This window comes from Manis javanica, chromosome X (assembly GCF_040802235.1).
Source record: "Manis javanica isolate MJ-LG chromosome X, MJ_LKY, whole genome shotgun sequence".
In the NCBI taxonomy this organism is placed as follows: Eukaryota; Metazoa; Chordata; class Mammalia; order Pholidota; family Manidae; genus Manis; species Manis javanica.
Genome location: NC_133174.1, coordinates 103341113 through 103361815, shown reverse-complemented (window position 1 = coordinate 103361815; position 20703 = coordinate 103341113). Strand labels below are relative to the sequence as shown.

General features: G+C 44.4%; 1 protein-coding gene across 8 annotated transcripts in view; it reads left to right on the top strand.

The window, feature by feature from the left end:
* Positions 1-20703, top strand: part of AMOT (angiomotin) — a 60043-nt gene that overhangs the window by 8002 nt on the left and 31338 nt on the right. For 4 of the 8 annotated variants that reach the window (XR_005056903.2, XM_037001893.2, XM_017660855.3 and 1 more), the window contains 5 exons: positions 6312-6460; positions 8396-9329; positions 15845-16340; positions 19290-19434; positions 20123-20215. Coding sequence is in view for 7 of the 8 variants with exons in the window: in XM_037001893.2 (XP_036857788.2) it covers positions 8458-9329; positions 15845-16340; positions 19290-19434; positions 20123-20215 (1606 nt within the window). In the remaining variant the exon portion in view is untranslated. Of the gene's footprint in view, positions 1-6311; positions 6461-8395; positions 9330-12338; positions 12468-15844; positions 16341-19289; positions 19435-20122; positions 20216-20703 lie in introns of those variants that run through there. The other 4 variants (XM_017660858.3, XM_017660856.3, XM_017660859.3 and 1 more) reach the window with 3 other exon arrangements.

The window sequence follows — 20703 nt, the reverse complement described above, 5'->3', positions numbered from 1 at the left end:
GCTATTCGATGTCTTTCATTCTTTTCCTTCTCTTTCTGTTGCCTCTGGCAAAGTCTTTGGGAAGTTGTTATTTATTCAGTATGCAATTATTAAGCATGTTTTATGTACCAGGTAATATTTTAGATGTTGGGAAGGATATAGAGGAAAATCATGCACCCAGCCCATGCCCACTAAGATCTTGCAGTCTAGCAACCTCCATTTCCAGCTTAACCTATTACAGTGAGTTCTGTCTGGGAACTTAGAAGCTTAAAAGACAAGCATTAACTTCTTTTTTTTTCTTTCTTTCTGCATTGCAACCAGGGCCTTCTGTCCCCCGAGAAGCAGTATATTCCAAGGTCTAGATTGAAGGTATACGGGGGAAAAAGCCTTAGGGTAATAAAAGAAGTTCCTCTCTCACTCCCACATTTGCAGAGTATTGGGCCCTTGAATGATCACTTTTTTCAAGGATCCATCCTTAATTTCGTCCTTGGTTCTCCTCTGCAGCTCTTCTGTGGGATCCAACTCACCCTTGACCTTAACTGTTTTTATATGCTAATGACTCCCAAAGATATATCTCACCCTATCTGACTCCTTCCTTTCCAACTTAGGCAACATCAAGTTGGCTATCAGATTCCATGTCTCCTACTCAGCTCATAGGTCTTTCCTCTGGGAAGCTTGGCTAAGGCAGCCCAGAGGTTTTTCGCAGAGTCCTCGGCATTGCCAGAGCCGTCCGCTCATACTTCTGGTTTCCTGTTGGACTGTGCCCCCTCTGTTTGACTGGGATCTCCTTGAGGATTGGACTCTGTTTTATTTCTCTTTTTCATTCATTCCATGGCCTATTCAGTGCCTTGCTATAGTAAATGCTCAGTGTTTGTGGAAAGTATGGTGTGAGAAGTGCTGTAACAGAGATGTGTACAAAGCCCAGTAGCAGTACCAAGAAGGGAGAATTAATTTTCCATGTGGAGCATTTTTGGGGCAGGGGAGAAGATGGAGAAGGATAAGGGAAAACCTTCAAGGAGAAGGTGGAAAGCAGAGCTGCCCTCCTCTGGGAGTTCTGGCTAAGCAGCCCAGGAAAGAAATGCGTGGGATTTGCCCTTGCTAAGCCAGGGGCATCTTGGGCCTGTTGCCTCCCCTGCCTTAGGACTGGATGACTTTTATGGTCAGGTCTGCAAGTAAACCTCTGTCTATAACACACTGGCCATTTAGTCATGTAATATTAAACAGGGCTGACCTTAAATGTGCCACATAAATGTAGCTGAAAATAGAGGTACACACACAGGCTCAGTGGTTATGTGTGCTTAGTTCTATAACATAAAATATCCTTTAAAATATATTGATTGGTATCTGAAAACTATAAATTTATCCATCAGGATGGAACAGGCTGGGTCACTAGAACTGAATGTCTTCAAGCTAACTGATCTTTCCAAGGGTAAAAATGCAACATGATATAAGCCATTACAGGCCATGAACCTGTTCTCACCCACCTGATGCTTTTACTAATTAGCTGCTTGGCTGGGTGGCAATTTGGGGCAAGTGCATGCAAGCTGGATTCCCAGGGGAGCCCACATTCCACTCTGCCATTTCGCAAGCCACTGGGATACTACATTGCTTCTCTTGGCTTCTTTGCCTCGCAGGAGTCCTGCTGTGCCCTGGTGGAAAAACGGGGGCAGGAGAACTGTTCATTAAATGAAGGAGAGATTTCATGGGGCTTTGGGGTTTTGCTAGTTGGATTTTTTTTTAGTTGAGCTGTCTAAAAATGTTCATGCTCATTGACCCATTCATTCCACTTCTGGGATTCTATCTGAGGAAATAATCCAACATATTATAAAAGGCTGAATCACAAATATGTTTTTTTCCGTAACATTATTTACACTAGGACCAAATGAAAAGCAGTTTAAGTGTCTCAGTAATTGGGGAATAGGTAAGTGAATCTTGATACACTCACATTTAATGGACTATACACAGCTATTGCAGTGTTGGTTAGTAAGTCTATGCCACAACATGGAGAAAGTGCTTGTGATAAAGTGAAATATAGGATCCAAAGTGACATGTATGTTAATATTTCACTGCTTTGCAAAAACACAAAAACATGTAGGAAAAAAGCTAAAGGAAATATTTTATAAGGCTAATAGTGTTTGGGTTGAGATCCTGGGATTGTGAGTGATTTTTTTTGTCTTTGTTATAAATGTCTGCATGTTGTGCTTATATTATAAAATGAAGGAAAAATAAAAATGAAAGTGGGTACTATGCCATTGAAGATAGGAGGTTGGTAAAGCAGGAAGCTTCTAGGTATATTCTTAAACTTCTCAGCTTATGCTCAATCTGATTTTATGGACTGCTTATACTTTTTCTGAGACAAGAAGAAATAGGACATGATGGGGAACCTATTTCTCACTTGGAATGGATGTGCGTGGAGGAAGGTGGAGGGGTGGTAGCAACAGGATTCTTCTTGTTACCCAGTATTTCATTGCTCATGTACACTTTAGGGTTAATCACCTTTGTTGCCTACTAATCATGTTCGAGTTAATTGTGTTAGAGTACAGAAAAGTAACAGTGGGACCAAACTGACCACCCCTTAGAGTTACCATCTCAGAAACAAATAACTGACACTGACCTGCCATATAATTTGGAAATGTGGAGGCCTTAATGTGGTTCTTAAAATAATTTTCCAATCTAATCTAGACAGAGGTAGAGATAGAAACAAAGAGGTGGGGCTGACTCAAAGTTTTTTCTTAAGCTAGTGCTAGACTTTAGTAAGAACAAATGCCAAGTTGGTACAGTGTCAAAAAGCCCTGGAACAGGGGCCTGGAAATATTGATCAGTGGAGGTTTATGTTACTCTGTGACTTAGTTGCATATCTTGGCCTAAAGAGGAGAGATTTTACAAGGTCCTGCCATACTTCTAGCTAAACCTCTTACCTCTTTGAATTTTCCCTCCTGCCATTAATGTTGAACTTGCAATGGAATTGGAAAATTGATGGTAGCACTGAGCCAGGTTTATCATCTCTTAAAACCAGAGTCAATTCAATAGATATTTATTAAGCATCTTTTATGTACAAGCCAATATGCTAGATAATATATTGTAGTGGAAAGGCTATTGCCTTAGGAGTAATAAAATCTGCATTCTGGTCCTGGCTCTGACCCCTTTTAAGCTCTGGCATCTTCACCTGTAGAAAGTGGGGTTTGGACCTCTAGGTTGTCTCTCAAGAGTATTTCTAGTTCTGGCCTTTGCTGATCGAAGGACCCCTCCTCAAAAGGCTGAGTTGCAAATAAAGGCTTTCTAAAAGCTCTACTTCAAAAAATTGGTGCTGCCTTCTTAAAAACTGCCACTTTGGAGTAATCATATTAGTACCTAAATTTTATTAACCCTTTATTATGTGCTAGGCTCTGTGCTTATTAGTACTTCGCAGATTACCTCCCTTAAGTTTTATAACAACCCTATGAAGTATGAGCACCATTATCTCTATCTTGCAGATGATGAAATTGAGACTTGGGGAGGTCAAGAGACATGTACGAGGTCAGTTAGTAAGCCAGACATTGAGGATTTGGACTTAGGCAGTGTGTCTAGGCCCAGGCTCTTAACCATGGTGCCTGTTAACCCTTCAAAGTTTAGGGATAACCTGCAAAGGGATCATTGTTTCTTACCTCCCAAAGGAATTGAATTAGTATCCTGAACAGTTGCAAGACTGTTGGGAAAGGTGTTCTCTAAGACACTTCAGCTGCTATATGGACCAACCTGAAAGGGCATGAAAGAACTCAGTGGGCCGTTTTGCCTCCCTCCTTGTGTGTGTGTGGGAGAGAGAGAGAGAGAGAGAGAGAGAGAGAGAGAGAGAATGTGTGTATGTGTAGGTGCATGCATGTGTGTGTGTTTCACACACACATACATGCACAAAGATACAGGGAAACTGAACAGGCTCCTTTCCATTTAGCTGGAAGTAAAATCGTATGAAACAACTGACCAAGATTTCACAGAGGAACAGGTTTCTGTTTCCTAGACTTAGATCCTTCATTCTGGTTGGTAGAATGAGGGGTGGGGCAGAATAGGGGGAGGTGGGTAGAAGGGATAGAAAGAAGATCTTAGAGGCATATTTTAAAATTGATTTGAAGGTTGGGAATTTGGTCTGCCCTGGCCACGTTGTAATGTTGATTGGGACGTGGCTTGGGAAACATCTGGGCTCTGAGAAATGTGTTTTGGCTCAACCTCCCAGGCATACTGGGAGAGACCAATGACTGCAAATGGAGTAAGAATTTAGCTTCGCCTTGCTGCCCTGTTGTTACAGAACAGTTGAATAGATAGATGCAAATTACATATTTAATGAGAGAACCGTGGACATCCTTTCTTCCGCTACCAAATATCCTCAGGGACAGTTTGTCCAGGAGAAATAAGGTTATTTCATTGATCAAAGAGGATGTCAGACCCCTGGCTCCGGGCAAATTAAAGATTGCAGAGTTCATACTATTTTAGTTCTTGTGCATGGAACAAGGAATCTTTTCCTTTCTTTTCTCTAATAAATATACAGAGTAGTGTTTTCCTCTGTGTGTGCCTCTTAACATGTAGATGAACATAAAGAAGAAAAATCAGTAAACTGGAGAGGAATCAGCAAAGCTTTTCCTTAGGCTGATTTCTTTTCCTCTGTTAAACAGAAACAAAAAAGGCCAGGGGTGGGGTGGTGGGGAGGGACAATCTGTGTCCAGTTGACAATAAAGTGATTGGGGTTTTGAAAAGGATATGAAGTAAAAGGGACAAAATTAAGGAAATAGGGTAAGACTTTGGGCAAGAAGTTTTCTTGCTGAGGAGCTGGGTGTCGGGAGCAAGCCAGTCAAAATCAGCATGAAGAATCTAACTAGTACTAGAAAAGAATTGTATGGTGGTTTCTCGCCAGGGGCTCAAGTTTAAAAGCCTTGGGTTGCTTTCTGCAATGTTTCATTTGAAAAAAAGACAACTGTTTTGTTCAGAATTGGACAGTAGAAGCACGGTGATTATTTATCATAGTTCTGTTAACAGTCCAGCTTTGACTCCAATTAGGAGTTGTTCCTCTGCTTTGAAATTAGGGGAGACACCCTAAAACAATTACCTTACAAACTGAAGATGATGTTGCTTTTGATGGTGATTATACAATAGGCCTAAACAAGATGGAAAGACAAATTTCTCTGTTTTGTTCACTCCGTATCTGTTCACTTTATTTTTGGCAACATTGCAAGGAAATAATGTTAAATTAATCACTGTGGTTTTGTAGATTAAAAAAAAAAACTTGGATATTTTGGACATGCTCCCAAGAAACAGAGATGCTTGTATGCTTCCTTTGCATTGCCTTGCTCCTCAAATGGCATCTGTGGTGCAGATTAAAGCTTTTCCTTCAAGTGATATGAGTGAGTCATGGTGAGGCCAGGACAGAAAATAGGAATGTGTATCATGTGCATTTCACCTAAACACAAACTCCTCACTTTCATAACCATTTTGGTTGGACCTGCAAGGCTTTGCAGAGGCTCAGAGCAGTAATTAGATATGAAATACATATCTGGAGGGCACTTGCAGCTAGTCTCTATAATGGGAGTCCTGAAGTTCCTTCTTGCTGGGAAAGCAACTGGAGGCATCTTCTCCTTGGGGAAGAGCTGCTGCTATGTGTTGAGAAGAGCAATCACCTTTCCTACTTTGGTAAGATTGACTGGGCCATCGAGGCCATCAATCCTCTAGATTGTAAGCTCTGTGAGTACAGGAACTGTATGTTGTGTGTCTTTTGTATCTCACACTGTGTCTAGCATGAAGCTGGCAAATGTCTGGAATAGCCCATATGCAATAAATACTTACCGACTTGGTCAAAAGCAAGTTTTAGTTCTCTTCAGCCCATCTGAGGCTGTGGCAGTTAAATCAGAAGCTTCACTGAGCTGTCTTTTTCTGACGAAAAACCTATCTTCCGATGACTGCCTTCCCTTCTGCGATGTGGGGCAAAGAGCATCACTCAGCTGCCCTGCTACTGACAGGTGTTTAAAGGTGACAGTGGGTATGGCTTTTGTCAACACCTACCATTCCAACTGAGAATGGAAGTAGTGACTTTCGGGGGCTGGGAGGCCAGAACAGAGCAATCTTTTCCAGTCTCAGACCTGAACATTTCCATCCCCTGGCGACTGGTTGACCTCTTGAACACAGCTGCTGGATAGTGAGGTTTCTCTTTGTCCTGGTGGAAATGGACTCTGCCATTCATATAAAAGACAAGGACAGGGGAGGACAAGTCATTCCCTTGGAAGGACTGGTTTGGTTAAGTGCTGGCCATTGGTGGCAAAATAGAAACGACGTTTTTATTTCTTCCTCCCTCCCCTTCCCAAACATTTCAGAGTGACCAGTGGTTGGACTCTTGGCGGCGCTTACCCTGAACCTGAGTGTTAGGGGAGTGGGAATCTACCGTTGCGGTTTCTGGAGCTGCTCATAAGCAAGAATTCCCTATCCTGATCAAGGCTTTAAGCCTAAAAGAAAGCAGAAATAGGTATGAACCATTGGTGTGTGTGTGTGTGTGTGTGTGTGTGTGTGTGTGTGTGTGTGCAGGGTGGGTCTGTTGTGGAATGGGAGGGGGTGGGGTACTTGCAGGGTATGGGGCAGCTCAGTGGCTGGATTTCCCTACCTTGCAGGAAGGGTTTGTAAATGATTTTTTTTTTTAACCGTACATGCTCCCGTTTCCATTTTTTGAGAGAGAAAGGTAGTTGGACAGTCATCTTTCCAGTTTCAGGCACCAAAATAGATTGATATGTTATATTTGTAAACTTACTAGAAAATCCCAATCTGACAGTTTAATTACAGGAGTCTCAGAGGGTCACTGGGAAGGAGGGAAAGGGGGCTTGAAGGGAGGTTGCTCAGCCCCTTGGTGTGCACATCCCCAAAGAATATGATGAATGGGACTTAAAAAGGGCTTTTGGAAGGTCAACTGTGGGGTCAAACTTCTCAACAGAACAGGTGGAGACCAGGTAACAGTAATCATGCAAGAAGTGTGAGCCGAGGAAAGATGACCTTTCTCCATCTGCCACATACATCTTCACGGTCACTCTGCAAGACTAAAGGAAAGGGGGCCATGTTTCCAGAGAGACTGGAGACTGTTTAATATCACAGGAATTAGGGCTTGGGGCCAGGATTCCAGAGTTCTTATCTAGGAACCTGAGGCTGGCTACGTTGACCTTTATTATGACAATTTGTGTGACATCATGTCTTATCGTCCAATACTACTTAAGACCCTTAGAGTGAAAGTTTCATTATTGAACATTAGTACTGGATTGCAGTACTTACCATGACAGATTCTGTCCACAGATTTTATGAGCCTCTAAAGAGTTCATGTGTACTATTCAGAAGGGGCAGAGAACCAGAGAGAGAGGTCACCTGCTACTTTTTTTCAGGTGGGGAAACAGAAGATGAGAAAAGAGGAACCAATTGCTTAGGCAGTCCTATAAGCCCATATCATGATTAGAATTTGAATCTTGAATTGTCTTACTACTGATAACTGGTTCACTTAACTTGTATTACTTTCTTAAGAATTAATGGTTGTGGGGTGTGGGGGGGGGATATGGTGATCATACCCTTTCCAGAAGGATGACCTTTTTCTTTTTCAATTTCTAATGTCACACAAACACTTCAGAGAAAGTAGAATTTCCCCCTTAAGGTCCTCCTACCCAACAACAGCAAAAAATTCTCAATGACCATTCCCGGATGGCTGAAAGAGAAATTTTGTCAGTAACAATTATCCCAGACCCCTCTCTTATTAAGCCAAGGAGCATCCAAAACAGACAGTGCAAAAAGGATTATATATGTGTGTGTGTGTGTGTGTGTGTGTGTGTGTGTGTGTGTGTGTGTGTGTGTTTTACGAATTTTATGAGATGAGAAAAAAAGATTGGCGTCACGCAGGGATCATTTCTGCCTGGTGCAAGCCACATGCTCTTCACCTGTTACTTATTTTAGCTATTATTTGGCATTTTGTAGCTCCCTTCACATGCTGAATTGCCTTACAGATCCTGTCTATGGGGTAACTTCTCACTACTACCCTGCCCCCATTGCCACAGCCTTAAGAGTTGAATTTTGCATTTAAATCGAATACAGAGAGATGAACCTTGTGAATGAGGACCTGGGGGAATTGCCCTCTCTGATCAACCTACTTGACTGCTCCAGGTTTCCCCAGTCTTCTTAGGAGTTAAGTCAAGATTGAATATTTAACCCATGCTAAAAGTGAAAGAGGAAACAGAAAGCTCTTACGCCTTCAGGTTCCTCCTCATGTCAATGCTAGAGCCAGGAGTAGCCACCAGTTAACCTGTTAATTCTAGATTCCGTCCTCTATTTGCTTCTGCAAGGAATCCTTGCCCCGAAATACCCATTTTCTTCCCTTTTAGAGGAATGATTTATCCATCAACTGGGTGTTAAGCTTCCTGTTTCCCCTTCCCAGGTCAAGGGCAGCCCAGGTGCCCAATTTCTCTCTCTCTTCACAAGGCACCACCAGCAATAGAGATGAGAAATTCTGAAGAACAACCAAGTGGAGGAACCACGGTATTGCAGCGTTTGCTACAAGAGCAGCTTCGCTATGGCAACCCTAATGACAATCGCAACCTGCTTGCCATACACCAGCAGGCCACAGGGAATGGCCCTCCTTTCCCCAGTGGCACTGGGAACCCAGGCCCTCAGAATGATGTGTTGAGTCCCCAAGACCACCACCAGCAGCTTGTGGCTCATGCTGCTCGACAGGAACCTCAGGGGCAGGAAATCCAGTCAGAAAACATCATCATGGAGAAGCAGCTTTCTCCTCGAATGCAGAATAATGAAGAACTCCCCACCTATGAAGAAGCCAAGGTCCAGTCCCAGTACTTTCGAGGCCAACAGCATGCCAGTGTTGGAGCTGCCTTCTATGTCACTGGAGTCACCAATCAGAAGATGAGGACGGAGGGACGCCCATCAGTTCAGCGGCTTAATCCGGGGAAGATGCACCAGGATGAAGGACTCAGAGACCTTAAGCAAGGACATGTTCGCTCCTTGAGTGAACGACTAATGCAGATGTCACTGGCCACCAGTGGAGTTAAAGCCCATCCACCAGTTACCAGTGCTCCCCTTTCCCCACCACAACCCAATGACCTCTACAAGAATCCCACAAGTTCCAGTGAATTCTACAAGGCCCAAGGGCCACCTCCCAGCCAGCATAGCCTGAAGGGCATGGAACACCGAGGCCCCCCACCAGAGTATCCCTTCAAGGGCATGCCACCCCAGTCTGTAGTGTGCAAGCCCCAAGAGCCAGGGCACTTCTATAGTGAGCATCGTCTGAACCAGCCAGGGAGAGCAGAGGGGCAACTGATGAGGTATCAGCATCCCCCTGAGTACGGAGCAGCCAGGTAAGAGAGTTCCCTTTCTGTCATTTCCTGACCTCATCCCCAGCCGGCTTCTGCTGTGCGTTGGGAATCTTTAGGGAACGATGGGGCAGGTGTTTGGTGTAACAAACTCTGCAGTGCATGGCTGGCCCCTGGCTTAGTAAATTTCCTGCCAACCTGAATTTCTCACCTCTTTGGCCATAATCAGCCCTATGTTAACAATCCCTTGACTTTTTAGGTTGAGCACAGTCCCAACTGCCTAGTGGAAAAACAGGAGCACAAGTCTTGATTTCAGCAGCTCTTTGTTGTCCGGTGTCCTAGCATATTAAAGGATTGATATTCCTCTTCTTGTGAGTTATTAAGCCTTCCCTTGGGGAGCAGAAGAAGCAAGTTATCTTGGGCTTTAGTCTGGAATACCCTATTGCTTTAATTTATTTCCCCCCAATGTAAAACTGTCATCCCTTATTTTTGTGAACAAATCTTTCTGCAGAATTACTGTGATCTTTTTGGATACTAAACAAACACTCAGATATTACTGATGGTGGGGGGAACTATCTGTGTACAGGTTAAGAATGTCACTTGCCTTGTACTTCCTTGCAGTTCACAAAGTCCACAAAGTCTGGACTGCTTCATCTTTCATCTGTAGAGAGTTCATTAGTAGCCTGTCACCTTTATTTTTTTTTTAGGTTAGAGACGTTTTTATTTCATTTTACTGCAGGATTACTCAGAGCTTTGAGTACAGTAATGCACATTTTTAATTCCCAAATGGGTGCAGGGAGAGAAGTGCTTCCCACTTCTACTGGATCCCTGATTTCATGGAGGGGGCTCAGGGAGCTAGGGAACTAGTGACCTATAGATCCCCTGTCCTTGGGACATGCTGCTTCTAATCTAAGAACTGAATCCTAAACAGGTGGGTTCACATGCCTACTGTCTACTTTGCATATTTGGCCTGTCATGTTTTTAAACACTGAGCTTAAATTCACATCATATCATATTGAAATTCTGATCGAATGCTTAAGTGCAAAAGGAATAATATTCCCATGACTTCTGTACCACTTGCCGTTAGATCTGGGGGATTGTTTTGTGTATTCATTATTCCTAAATATCCTACTGAATTATTCAGGGTCCCATTGTCCCATTGCTGTATCAATCAGACCCTGTGATTCCATGATTCTGTTTGTTGTTCCTATCATTACTATTAGGGCCATGTCTCTCAACAGTAGTATTGCAGTATATGGGACAGAGGGAAGGTTTCAACCATGGGCAACAATGTGTAGTATTCCTGCCCAGTTGCCATGGGTAATTATGGGTGGCCATGAGGTTTGAAGTCCCTGGACCTAGGGTGGTCTTTTTCCATAGGTGGCCCCCAAACTAGGTCTGTGATCTCTTTGATGTCTAACTCTTTGCCTTCTGTCCCCTTCTCACTCATTTGGGAACAAGCCGCTTGGCTTGAAGTTCATTGGGTGACTCAGGAGAGAAGGCAGTCAGGGGGTGGAGTAGGATGAAGGTAAGGGAATGCACCTGGCAGTCCCTGGTGTTTCTCCACCCACGCCCCCTTCTTCAGGTCTTGCCTTTTAGCCAGAGTCAATTCACCTTGGGCTCCACCCCTAACTTTGCCAGTTTAGGATTTTTTTCTTCCTTAACCCCAGGTTGATTCCTTAACTTATTTCAGCCTCTTCTGTGCAACTTTCAAAGGGCAGGAGCCTAAGTTCTGATAAGTGCCTTTGAACAGGAAATGGGGTAAGGGACAGGGCCTTTCCGTTTTAAATGAGAGCAAGAACCTGATTCCCATCTGCCCAGTGAAACGGAAAACCCAGGGAGGGGTTGATCTGTTGGACTGCTTAGCTTAGTGGAAACCCATCCAAGCCAGCAAAATGTCAATGAAGCTGGATTTTTTTTTTCTCTTCCCATCAGCATGGAAGCGTCTGTGGGACTCCCTCCCTTCTGTGGATGGGCTGACGTCCGTTGCCTTGTGGGCGGGGAGTGTGCTGGCTGGGGTGTGGAGCAGAATCCAAAGCCCTGCTCAGCAAAGGGCCCGCCTTCCCAGGAAAGCTATTTGCAGAACTCATTCACCAGTATTGTTTGTGATCTGAAACGACTCCCACAGTGTTTGAAGCTGGATGGAAAAGCCCTTTGATCTGCCTAAATAAGTAATAAGGAGCCCAAAGAAGGTGTTTTTTTTTCGTAGTATTTTAATACATAGGTTTGCTCTAACAGCTTTTTTTTTTTTTTTCTGTGTGAGAGGAACAGGGTGTTTGGTATCCTCAGTGAATAGTCAGACCCAAAATGGTCCTAATCAGAAGATGCTCTGTGTGAAGTTTGGGGCTCACCCGACAAATCTCGCTGCTGTAAAGTTTTTGCAGGGCCTGTGGTGAGGGAGTGGCAACTATTGACAATTACTGGCAAAGGGAGGTAGTTGAACTGCTTTCCCAAAGTGTACTGCTTTAAGTGGTGACACGTTTTTCCTCCTTTATTTCCTTTAACCCTCCAGTTAGATAGTTGGTGAGAACCTTTCCAAGTAACTGCTGCTAGCGCTAAACAACTAGAAGAGGAAATTCTTAGTTCTTAATCCACAAATTACAGATCAGGATGCAAAGCAAGCTCTTTGAACAAATTGCTGTTCCAAAATCCTTTGTTTGCCTTTAGAGGTGCAGTGAAATGCTTAGAGATTTGCTGTTAAAATGAACAAAATGTTACAAACAATCTTTTTATTACTTCATCTTCCCTATGCCCTCCATCCCACTTAGAAGATAAATATCCTGAATGCCCAGAACTCCAGATGGGAAACAAGGCCAAGCCATTGGAAGAATTAAACGTTTTCTGAATCTTTGTCTTTCCAAGTGCTGAGCCATTTCTGCATCTGGGGTTTATACATTTATCAACTACTTTTAAAAATTAAATCCTTTCTGTTTGTAAAGCAGCCACCTCCTTTCAGTTGTTGAAATCATGCCCAGATTTGAGGTTTCTTGAAATCCTTGTTTGGTGGAATCTAAGGGTGACCTAACTCTGTAGTTCAGAGCAGAGCTGGTTGTGCAAGAGAAGCAATCAGGAATTTGCAGCCTGCTCCAGGATTCACAGATTCACCATCACAGAGCCTGGGGAAGGCACAGTTTCTGTGGGGAGAATAAATTGGGTTCCAGACTATTGGTGGCACCTGCTCTGGTGAGAGTGCACACGTGCGGGTTTGCACATGTGTGGGCCAGGAGCATGTAGGGGGGCTGAGGGGTGTGCGGGTGGCTGTGTGGTTTATGAGGGTGGGGGCTCCCAGGCAGCCAGGTGGCAGGGTGGAAGGTGCTGTGTCAGCTCGGTAGGCAGCTCTGCTTTCCCCTTGTGTCCTCACAAGCTGTCTCTGGGAGGGAGTTCCCTCGCTTCGGGTGGTAGTGGGGGAATGCTGATTTTGGTCTTTGGCCTCTGTCCTGCCATGTATGCCATGTTCCCTTTTCCAGAGCACTGGGGGCCCAGGTTGTCTTAGGAAGGAGCAGGATGAAGGGAGGGAAGGGGCAGAGAGGCAGGTCAAGGCTTCCATGGGATCATGTGATTCTATTGTCTGCAGCCTGCTGGCTGTTGTTCCTGGTTAATATGTCAGTGGGGAGCGATTCACACTGCTGTGCAGCGGAAGGATCTGGGGAGTGTGCCGCTCACCCAGCTGCCACCTTTATTATTACTATGACTCTTACTATTATTTCATCTTGAGTGTATTTTTGCTTCCTCTGACTCCCCCCTCCCTCCCCCAGCTCTCCCAGACGCCTGGCTTTCCTCAGTCTCCTCCTCTGGGGGGAGGTTCACATGAGTGCTAATACTGTCCTGCTATTTTTGTGGTGGGTGGATGCTGGAGCCCAGATGGAGTTCTTTGGCTGGAGGGCTTTCTCTCCTTTTGCAACTGCCCAAGCCTTGCTTTGTGTTTGCAAACCTGCCAGGGCGGACTGCCTTGATTTTCCGAACATCACGCTGCACTGAAATCTGCTTCCTCTTCCAGCCTGGAGACCCCAAGGGGCAGCTGCCTTGTCTCCAGTTACCTCCAGGCAGAGCCCAGAGTCATGGCCAGAGCCACTGCCATCCTGGGCTTATCCGACGCTGAAGACCTCCTTCTGGAGACCTTGTGGTCTCCTCCTTTCTGAGGCCCCTGGTAGACCATATGCTGTCGAGAGCATGGAGGGGCCTTTCCTTCCAGGCAGCGGGAGGCCAGTGGCCAGTCTGTTGGAGAGAGAGGACTAGGTTGCTGATGGGATGCAGGGTTGCTGGGGGGAGGAAGTTCAGAACTAGGTGTTCAGAAAGAGAACACTCTCCAGGCCTTGAGTTTCCAAATCCTGGCAACAAAGTTGAAGGTTAATAAGGTCATCTTCCCTTTAAATTTTGAGAGCTAGATTGGAGAAGAAGAAATTTAAGCCCCTCTTTTCTGCCCAGGATATCCAAAAGCCCCAACAAATCCCAGGACATATTTTAACTCTAGGGATATATATTTATAGGAATATATAAATATTATAATATTTATATATATTGTATATGTATCTATTATACATATAAATACCATAATAGCTTGTGTTCAAAAAGAAAGGAGAGCACATAGCCCATTTTACATCAGAGGAAAGTGCAGATCCACAGTACAGAAAATGGGGAAAGACTCTTCCTCACATCCTATATATATAAATAGGTTTTTGGTTTGATAAGCACTTTGGGCTCTTCAAAAGAAAGATTATATATATGGTCACAACTTTCCAGTAGTAATTATGAGAACCATGTAAATTCTTCTGTCCAGAAGTAAGTTGCATGTCCTCTCCAGTATTCAGCACTTATTTCTAGTGGCATATGTATGAAATTAGAAGAATGTGGGTATAGCAGAAGCATTGATGTGGCTGAGAGATGGAACCTAAGGCTGGAACAGGTTTGAGGGCTCTGGCAAGCATCTGGTTATTGGGTATCCATGAGCAAGTGTTTGGAATGATTTTGTAGCTGTCAAAAGCCCTGCTAGTGAGGCTTTCTTATAGAGATAGATAAATGAACAATGATGATAGCTGGAATGTGTATGGGAGCAGTGTGCTTTTGCCTCTGGAATACCAGTTAAAAGTTAATTGCTCTTGGTGATTTGTCCCAGTTCCACCATGAATTTTATGCAATTTAGTGCAAAGATTAAGTGGATATCCCATAAGTAAAATCACTAACAGGGTCAACTTGTCTCACTGGGAAGTAGATAAGAGACTGTATAATTCCTAGTGAGTCTAAAAATGAAAAGAGCCCAGTATTTTTGTAATTCATTTGCAACCTCAGGAATGAAACAAGCTCATGCCGATTAAGTGACTTGGGCAAGGTTATGAAGCTAGTAAGCGGTAGAAAAGGTCTCCAAACTCTTTGGAGAGCCAAATCCCATGTTCTTGGCCATCTGTCTTTGCTGGATTGAGAAATATCAACTGTAGGACAAGCATTCACATGCAGGAGTATGTGAGCTTAGATGAACATGGGTTGGGGGGGAAGGGTGAACAAATGTTTCGTTTTCTGTGTATCCTGACAAATGTTCTTCCTGGTAGTGGTGATGTGGAAGTGACCCACTCACGGACTCTGATTGTTTCACTTAATAGCTAATATCCAGTATTAGGTACAAAAATGGGAGAGCCACATTTAACAATGTACCAAAGTTGTCTTTCTGGAACTTTCATAAGCAGTAGGCTGGGAATCTGAACATGAGTGTGTGGAAATCAGTGCTGCATGGTAGTGGAAAGAGCTCGAAAATGGGAATTGGGAAATAAGGGTTCTGCCCTGGCACTATCACTAACTCACTTTGTAATGTTTGGCAGATTGCTTCCTCTCTGTGGACTTCAGTTTCTGATGACAAGAGTTTGAGTAAAGTGTTTAAGGCCTTTCCAGTCCTTACATTTTGTGATTCAGTACATCAAAAATAGTATGATGATAATCCCTGCCAAGTGTTGGTATTATTGCAGCTAAGAGGCATCATTCAATTATTAATAACTCTAATCAACAGTAATTATTTAGTGCCTCTAATGTAATATCTGTATATCCTCAAGTCATTTTCTGTGAATATATGAATTATCAAAGAGTATTGCAGATAGCAAGATGAGGGGGTAGTTAGTTTTTTACTGTGATTTGCTGTTTCTTTGTGGGCAAGTAGAACATATTTTCTAAATTTGGCTCTTTACATGTGCCGGACCACATCTAGGATGTCAGGAAAGGTTTCATTTAAAATAATGAGGTGAATATTACCTTGTGGAACATTCATTGAAAATGATTAGATTTGAGCAATGAGCATACATCATGCATTACGTAGATTTTCACAAAGCAATCTTTGAAGTCATGTGGTTCAATCCTCTATGGAGTCACAGCTCTGTGTGTCAGGCAGTCACAGAACGTCAGGCCTGGAAAAGACTTGTAGGGGTCTCTGCAGCAATTCTGTGGTCTAACCTTGCCCATTCCTCATTTTACAGGTGTTTTGGGGCCACTGGAAGCCCCATCATCTGCCTTCCCTGTGCCCTTGTCTGCCACTGTGTTCAGAGAGAGCTTAACTTGAGTGTGCCCTCCATGTTTTACAGGCCAGCGCAGGACATCTCATTGCCCTTGTCAGCCAGGAACTCTCAACCTCACAGCCCTACTTCTTCCCTCACGTCTGGGGGTTCCCTGCCCTTGCTGCAGTCTCCACCATCCACTAGATTGTCTCCTGCCCAACACCCCTTGGTTCCAAGCCAAGGAGATCACTCAGCTCACCTGCCTAGGCCGCAGCAGCATTTCCTTCCTAACCAGGCTCACCAGGGTGACCATTACCGTCTCTCCCAGCCTGGCCTGAGTCAGCAGCAGCCGCCGCCGCAGCACCACCACCATCACCAGGCACAGCAGCCGCTGCAGCCAGGAGAAGCCTATTCAGCTATGCCTCGGGCCCAGCAGTCATCGGCTTCTTACCCGCCAGTGCCCTCGGACCCCTTTGCCATTGTCTCCAGAGCCCAGCAGATGGTTGAGATCCTCTCAGACGAGAACCGGAACTTGCGGCAGGAGTTAGAAGGGTGCTACGAGAAGGTGGCAAGACTGCAGAAGGTGAGCACCCCCCTCACTTCAGGGATCGAGAGTGAATTTTAAGCCTTGTTTTATAGCAATATAAAGGTCTCCACTTCTTGGTGCGTGCGTGACTTATGGGCAGATCTTCAGGATTCTTATATCTGAAGGTGACATGTGCATCAAACTTTGGAAAAAACCTTCTGCCTGTCTTTCTAGGAAAAGTAACATTTTACATTTAGGCCAGGAGAAAAAACCATGTTTATACTTTTCCCAGATGCTTTAGCCTGAAAGAAAACTTAATTGATTACTTAAGAATTTCAGAAGGCAGAGAAGCTTCTTCATGAGGCCAAGAACACTGGGAATGTCTCTTATAGGTGAAGGACCTGCCAGCCTCAACACTTTTGTCTTGATTATATTTTCCCACATACAGTATTTGCATCTTAGATATAAAACTGTAGTTCCTACAGAAATGTTACCACTGAAGTTAGATCCCACCCTGCCTTGTTCTGGAAAGGGCTTACAGCCCTGTTCCGAGTGGGCATTCTCCTACTAACCCTGTTTCAAGCACCCCCTCCATTTCCCCTTTTTGCTTTGGTTTTTCCCTGCAGCTCAAACTCAATATCTGCTCTCTTTCTCCACTGTGTGTGGGGTGCAGAAGGGGCTTAGCACCACAGCTGGGTGACAGGTGACAGCCTGAGGCTGAGGAAGTAGGAAAAGTAGTGCATGTCCCAAGTTCATGTTCTTTGCTGGGCCCCTCCTGTCTCCTGCAGCTGGGACTTTACTGTTGAGTGCCCTAAGCTAGGAATCTTAGCTCTTGGCTTCCAGTGGCTGTTGGTGAACAAGGTTATGCCTTTGGCAGCTTCTCTGCAGCTTTTGTCATTGTGGAGCTCATGTGGTTTGATCTCCCAACAATGTGAACTGTTCAGAGAGGTGAGGCTGAGGGTGGGGAGTGGGGAGGGGAGGTTGCTTGCCATTGTTCAGCAGCTCTGTCCTTAGAAGACACCCAGGAGTGGAACTTTCAAGGGCCTGAATCAAGCTGAGAATTCGTAAACACCAGATCTGGGTCTTAAAGGAGAGGAGAGCTTACTATCAGCTAAGTATTTTTATGTAGCAACCCCCTTACACACCCACCCACGCGCACATGCTTGAGCAGTGGATCTGCTCTTCTGTGTCTTTTTTTTCCTGGAGGTCTTGTTGATTCACTACAGCTTGCCTTTTTGGATGGTACAGTATCTACATGAGGGATAGGGAGAAGGGTTGGGACAAGATATTGAAATAGTACTCTGACCCATTCAAGTAAGGGACTGCCTTCCAGGTGTGGCATTCTGGGGCGAGCTGCAAAGCCTTGCACTCTATAGCCTGCCCAGAGCAAAGGAACACCAAGCCTGCTCTTTCCAATGGAAATGTTTATTTTCTCTCTCCAGCACTTGAATTTCATGCAAAAGCTTTATCAGGCTCAGGCCTTGCAGATCTTGTCTCTAAATGCCATTCACCAGTTTTCACCTTCTGTGCTGCTATCTTGGTGCCATCTGCAAGGAGAAAAACACTCTCAAGCCTGCTCTTTTCTGTAGTATAAGCCTCCTTTGTCTGCAGGCAGTCCTGCCTCAGGCATAATTTGGGAGCTGGAGCAGGAGGAATCTGTGTTGCTTGGTCACCCCAGCCTCCTCCTACTCTGCCACTGGGGGCCTGATATTTCTCCGAATAAAGTCCCTGAGCTTTGTTAAGGAGGACAGTGGAAAACTAAGAAGGAATGCAGAATGCTTGCTGGAGTCAAACTTAATTTGAAGATTGCTTAATAGGCCATGGGATTTATTTGTCTTATACAAACTATATGCAAATATCTCTGTGGTTATTATATGTGTAATGAAGCTATACTGGTTAGAGAAAGAGTCTGGAGTCTAATTTCTTCTTTGCTTACCGATTCAGGCTGATTCAGGGCAAGATCCCTTCTTTGCAGGGGTGTCATAAACACAATTCCAATCAAGAATTTCTGTTCAAAAATCTGTACTGGTTTCCTACTGACTGCGGGATAAAGTCCAAATGCCTGGCATTAAAGCCCTTTTATGATCTGACTCCAATCTGTCTTAACAGCCAGATCTCACCAGCTTCCCTCTGTGTACCCCACAGTGTCCAGCCAAATGAGACTACTGGTCATTCTGGGAATGTATTCGCTCACCCAGAATAGAATACCCTTCCCCTCACCTCTGCCCATTGAAATCTGACCCAGACTCCCCCCCCAGCCAGGAATAACCGCTTCTTCCTCTGCACTTTATAGCACTACTCCTACTTTCTTAGTAATGTGTCTTTCTCTATATTCTTTTACTTGATTAGATTGAAAACTCCTTGAGGGCAGCTATAATGTCCTCATGCAGGTATACACATCCCACGGTGTTTTAAAGAGTTCTTGTAAATATTTGGTCCTTGGTAAATATTTGTTAAATTGGGCTGAACTACTGCATAATTTGTGGCTGAGGCTTGGAGGTTTTTGGGTTTGCCTCTGCCATTGAGTTGATCTCAGAAAAGGCAATTTAATTCCTCTCCGCTCAAAAGGGGGAGAATTTCCTTATGAAGGCCAATATCAAGGTGAATCGAAATAAACATGTGAAAGCGCTTTGAATGCCCCGTATTAACATTATCTACATATTATCTGGGTTATCATTATTTCAAAATTAAGAAAATTCTTATGCAGAAATGAGAATCATTTATAACTATCCCGACGAAATTCCTTCTCTCCCACCATCTCCTCTGAAGGCAGAAACTGTTTGTTTTTTACCTGAGGAAATCTCACACTCCTGTGAGTTAATTCCTGAGCTGATGGATGAACTTAGGAATTCTTCCTAACTTTTCTCACCTGAGTGGGTTATCTGGTCTGACTCTATCTGTAAAGTTCTGGGAGAAGCTGTCACTAAGGATTTGTGTGTATGTTTTCCAACCGTCTCTCCCATGAAGCTCCTACCATCCCCACTGTGTTTCCTTTTTCTGGTTCAGGTGGAGACAGAAATCCAGCGGGTCTCGGAGGCATATGAGAACCTTGTAAAGTCATCCTCCAAAAGAGAAACCCTGGAAAAAGCCATGAGGAACAAGCTTGAAGGAGAGATTCGAAGGATGCATGACTTCAACAGGGATCTGAGAGGTGAGGCAATCACTTCTGAAGTGTGGGCCACCGTAGTGAAGGCAAGGGCTAAGGCGCCTATGTGGAGGCTCCTAGGGCCTGTCCAACCCATGAATATGGTCCGTAAATTGCAGGGCATAGACCAGGCTAGGTTTTTGTGACTGTGATAGTACTTGGTCCCAAGCTTGCTTAATCAAAGTGTAATGAACTGACGTGTCAATCAAACAGTATCCCTCCTGGGACTCCTGGTCCCACCTGGCCTGCCCCCACAATCTGTGTGGTCTCTCTGCCTCTCTGAGTTTTCCAGAAGTCTGGCTTTTAGCTATGCAAGCTTGAAATAGTGATATCCTCCATTTCTTCTAGGACACCTTCCTTGAATTTTACCTTAACATGATACTGTTGGAGATGATGAGAAATGACCCACCTTCAACACCTTCAGAACCGTGGACACTGCAGACTCTTTCACTGAAATTTAAACTTCTGCACTTAGGTTTTGTCAGTGAAAGTGTTAAGTATTCACCTCCTCTGTCCCTGTCATGGGCTGGTATTATTTTGGGATCCACATTTGCAAACCTATGCCTGTACCACCCATTCCTGTGTAACAAGAAGCAGCAGACTTGTTTTGCCCAAGCTCAGTATTGAGAGGGCAAGCAGCATGTGCTTGAAAGTTTGTAAATGGGGCTCTACTGATAGTCTCTGAATTCCACAGAGCGTCTAGAGACTGCCAACAAGCAACTTGCGGAGAAGGAATATGAGGGTTCAGAGGATACGAGAAAAACCATCTCTCAGCTCTTTGCGAAAAGTAAGTCAGAAAACTTCAGCAGCAGGTATTAATGCGTGGATGGGAGCAAGGTGTGTGAAAAGTCACACAGTGCTACTTATCCTTCTAGAATAGTCAGGACAGAGTGAATTCATCTAGGGATTCTTTTTCTTGTTCAAGCATGAAGTTAGGAGATTTCATTCTGTTCCTTTGGGACCAAGAAGACTGCTTGCCACAACATCTAGTCACATCAACATGGCTCCTTTGGTATTAAACCAGAGACGCCCCTTGAAATCCTTGCTTTTGTCACGGCTAACTGAAAAGGAGCTTAGTGAACGTGGGGACCCTTGATGTCGAAGGGGTTTATTGTCGAAGGCTCCAGTTCTGGCTCTGGTAGAGATGGGATTAACCTGCAGGACTGATGGTTAGTGTTTGAAATAGCTAACCTGCACCTGAGGCTCCCTTAGTTAAACACCCTCTATGTTATCACACCACTGCCCATTGGCAGACTGCAAGGGTAGCTAGAGGGG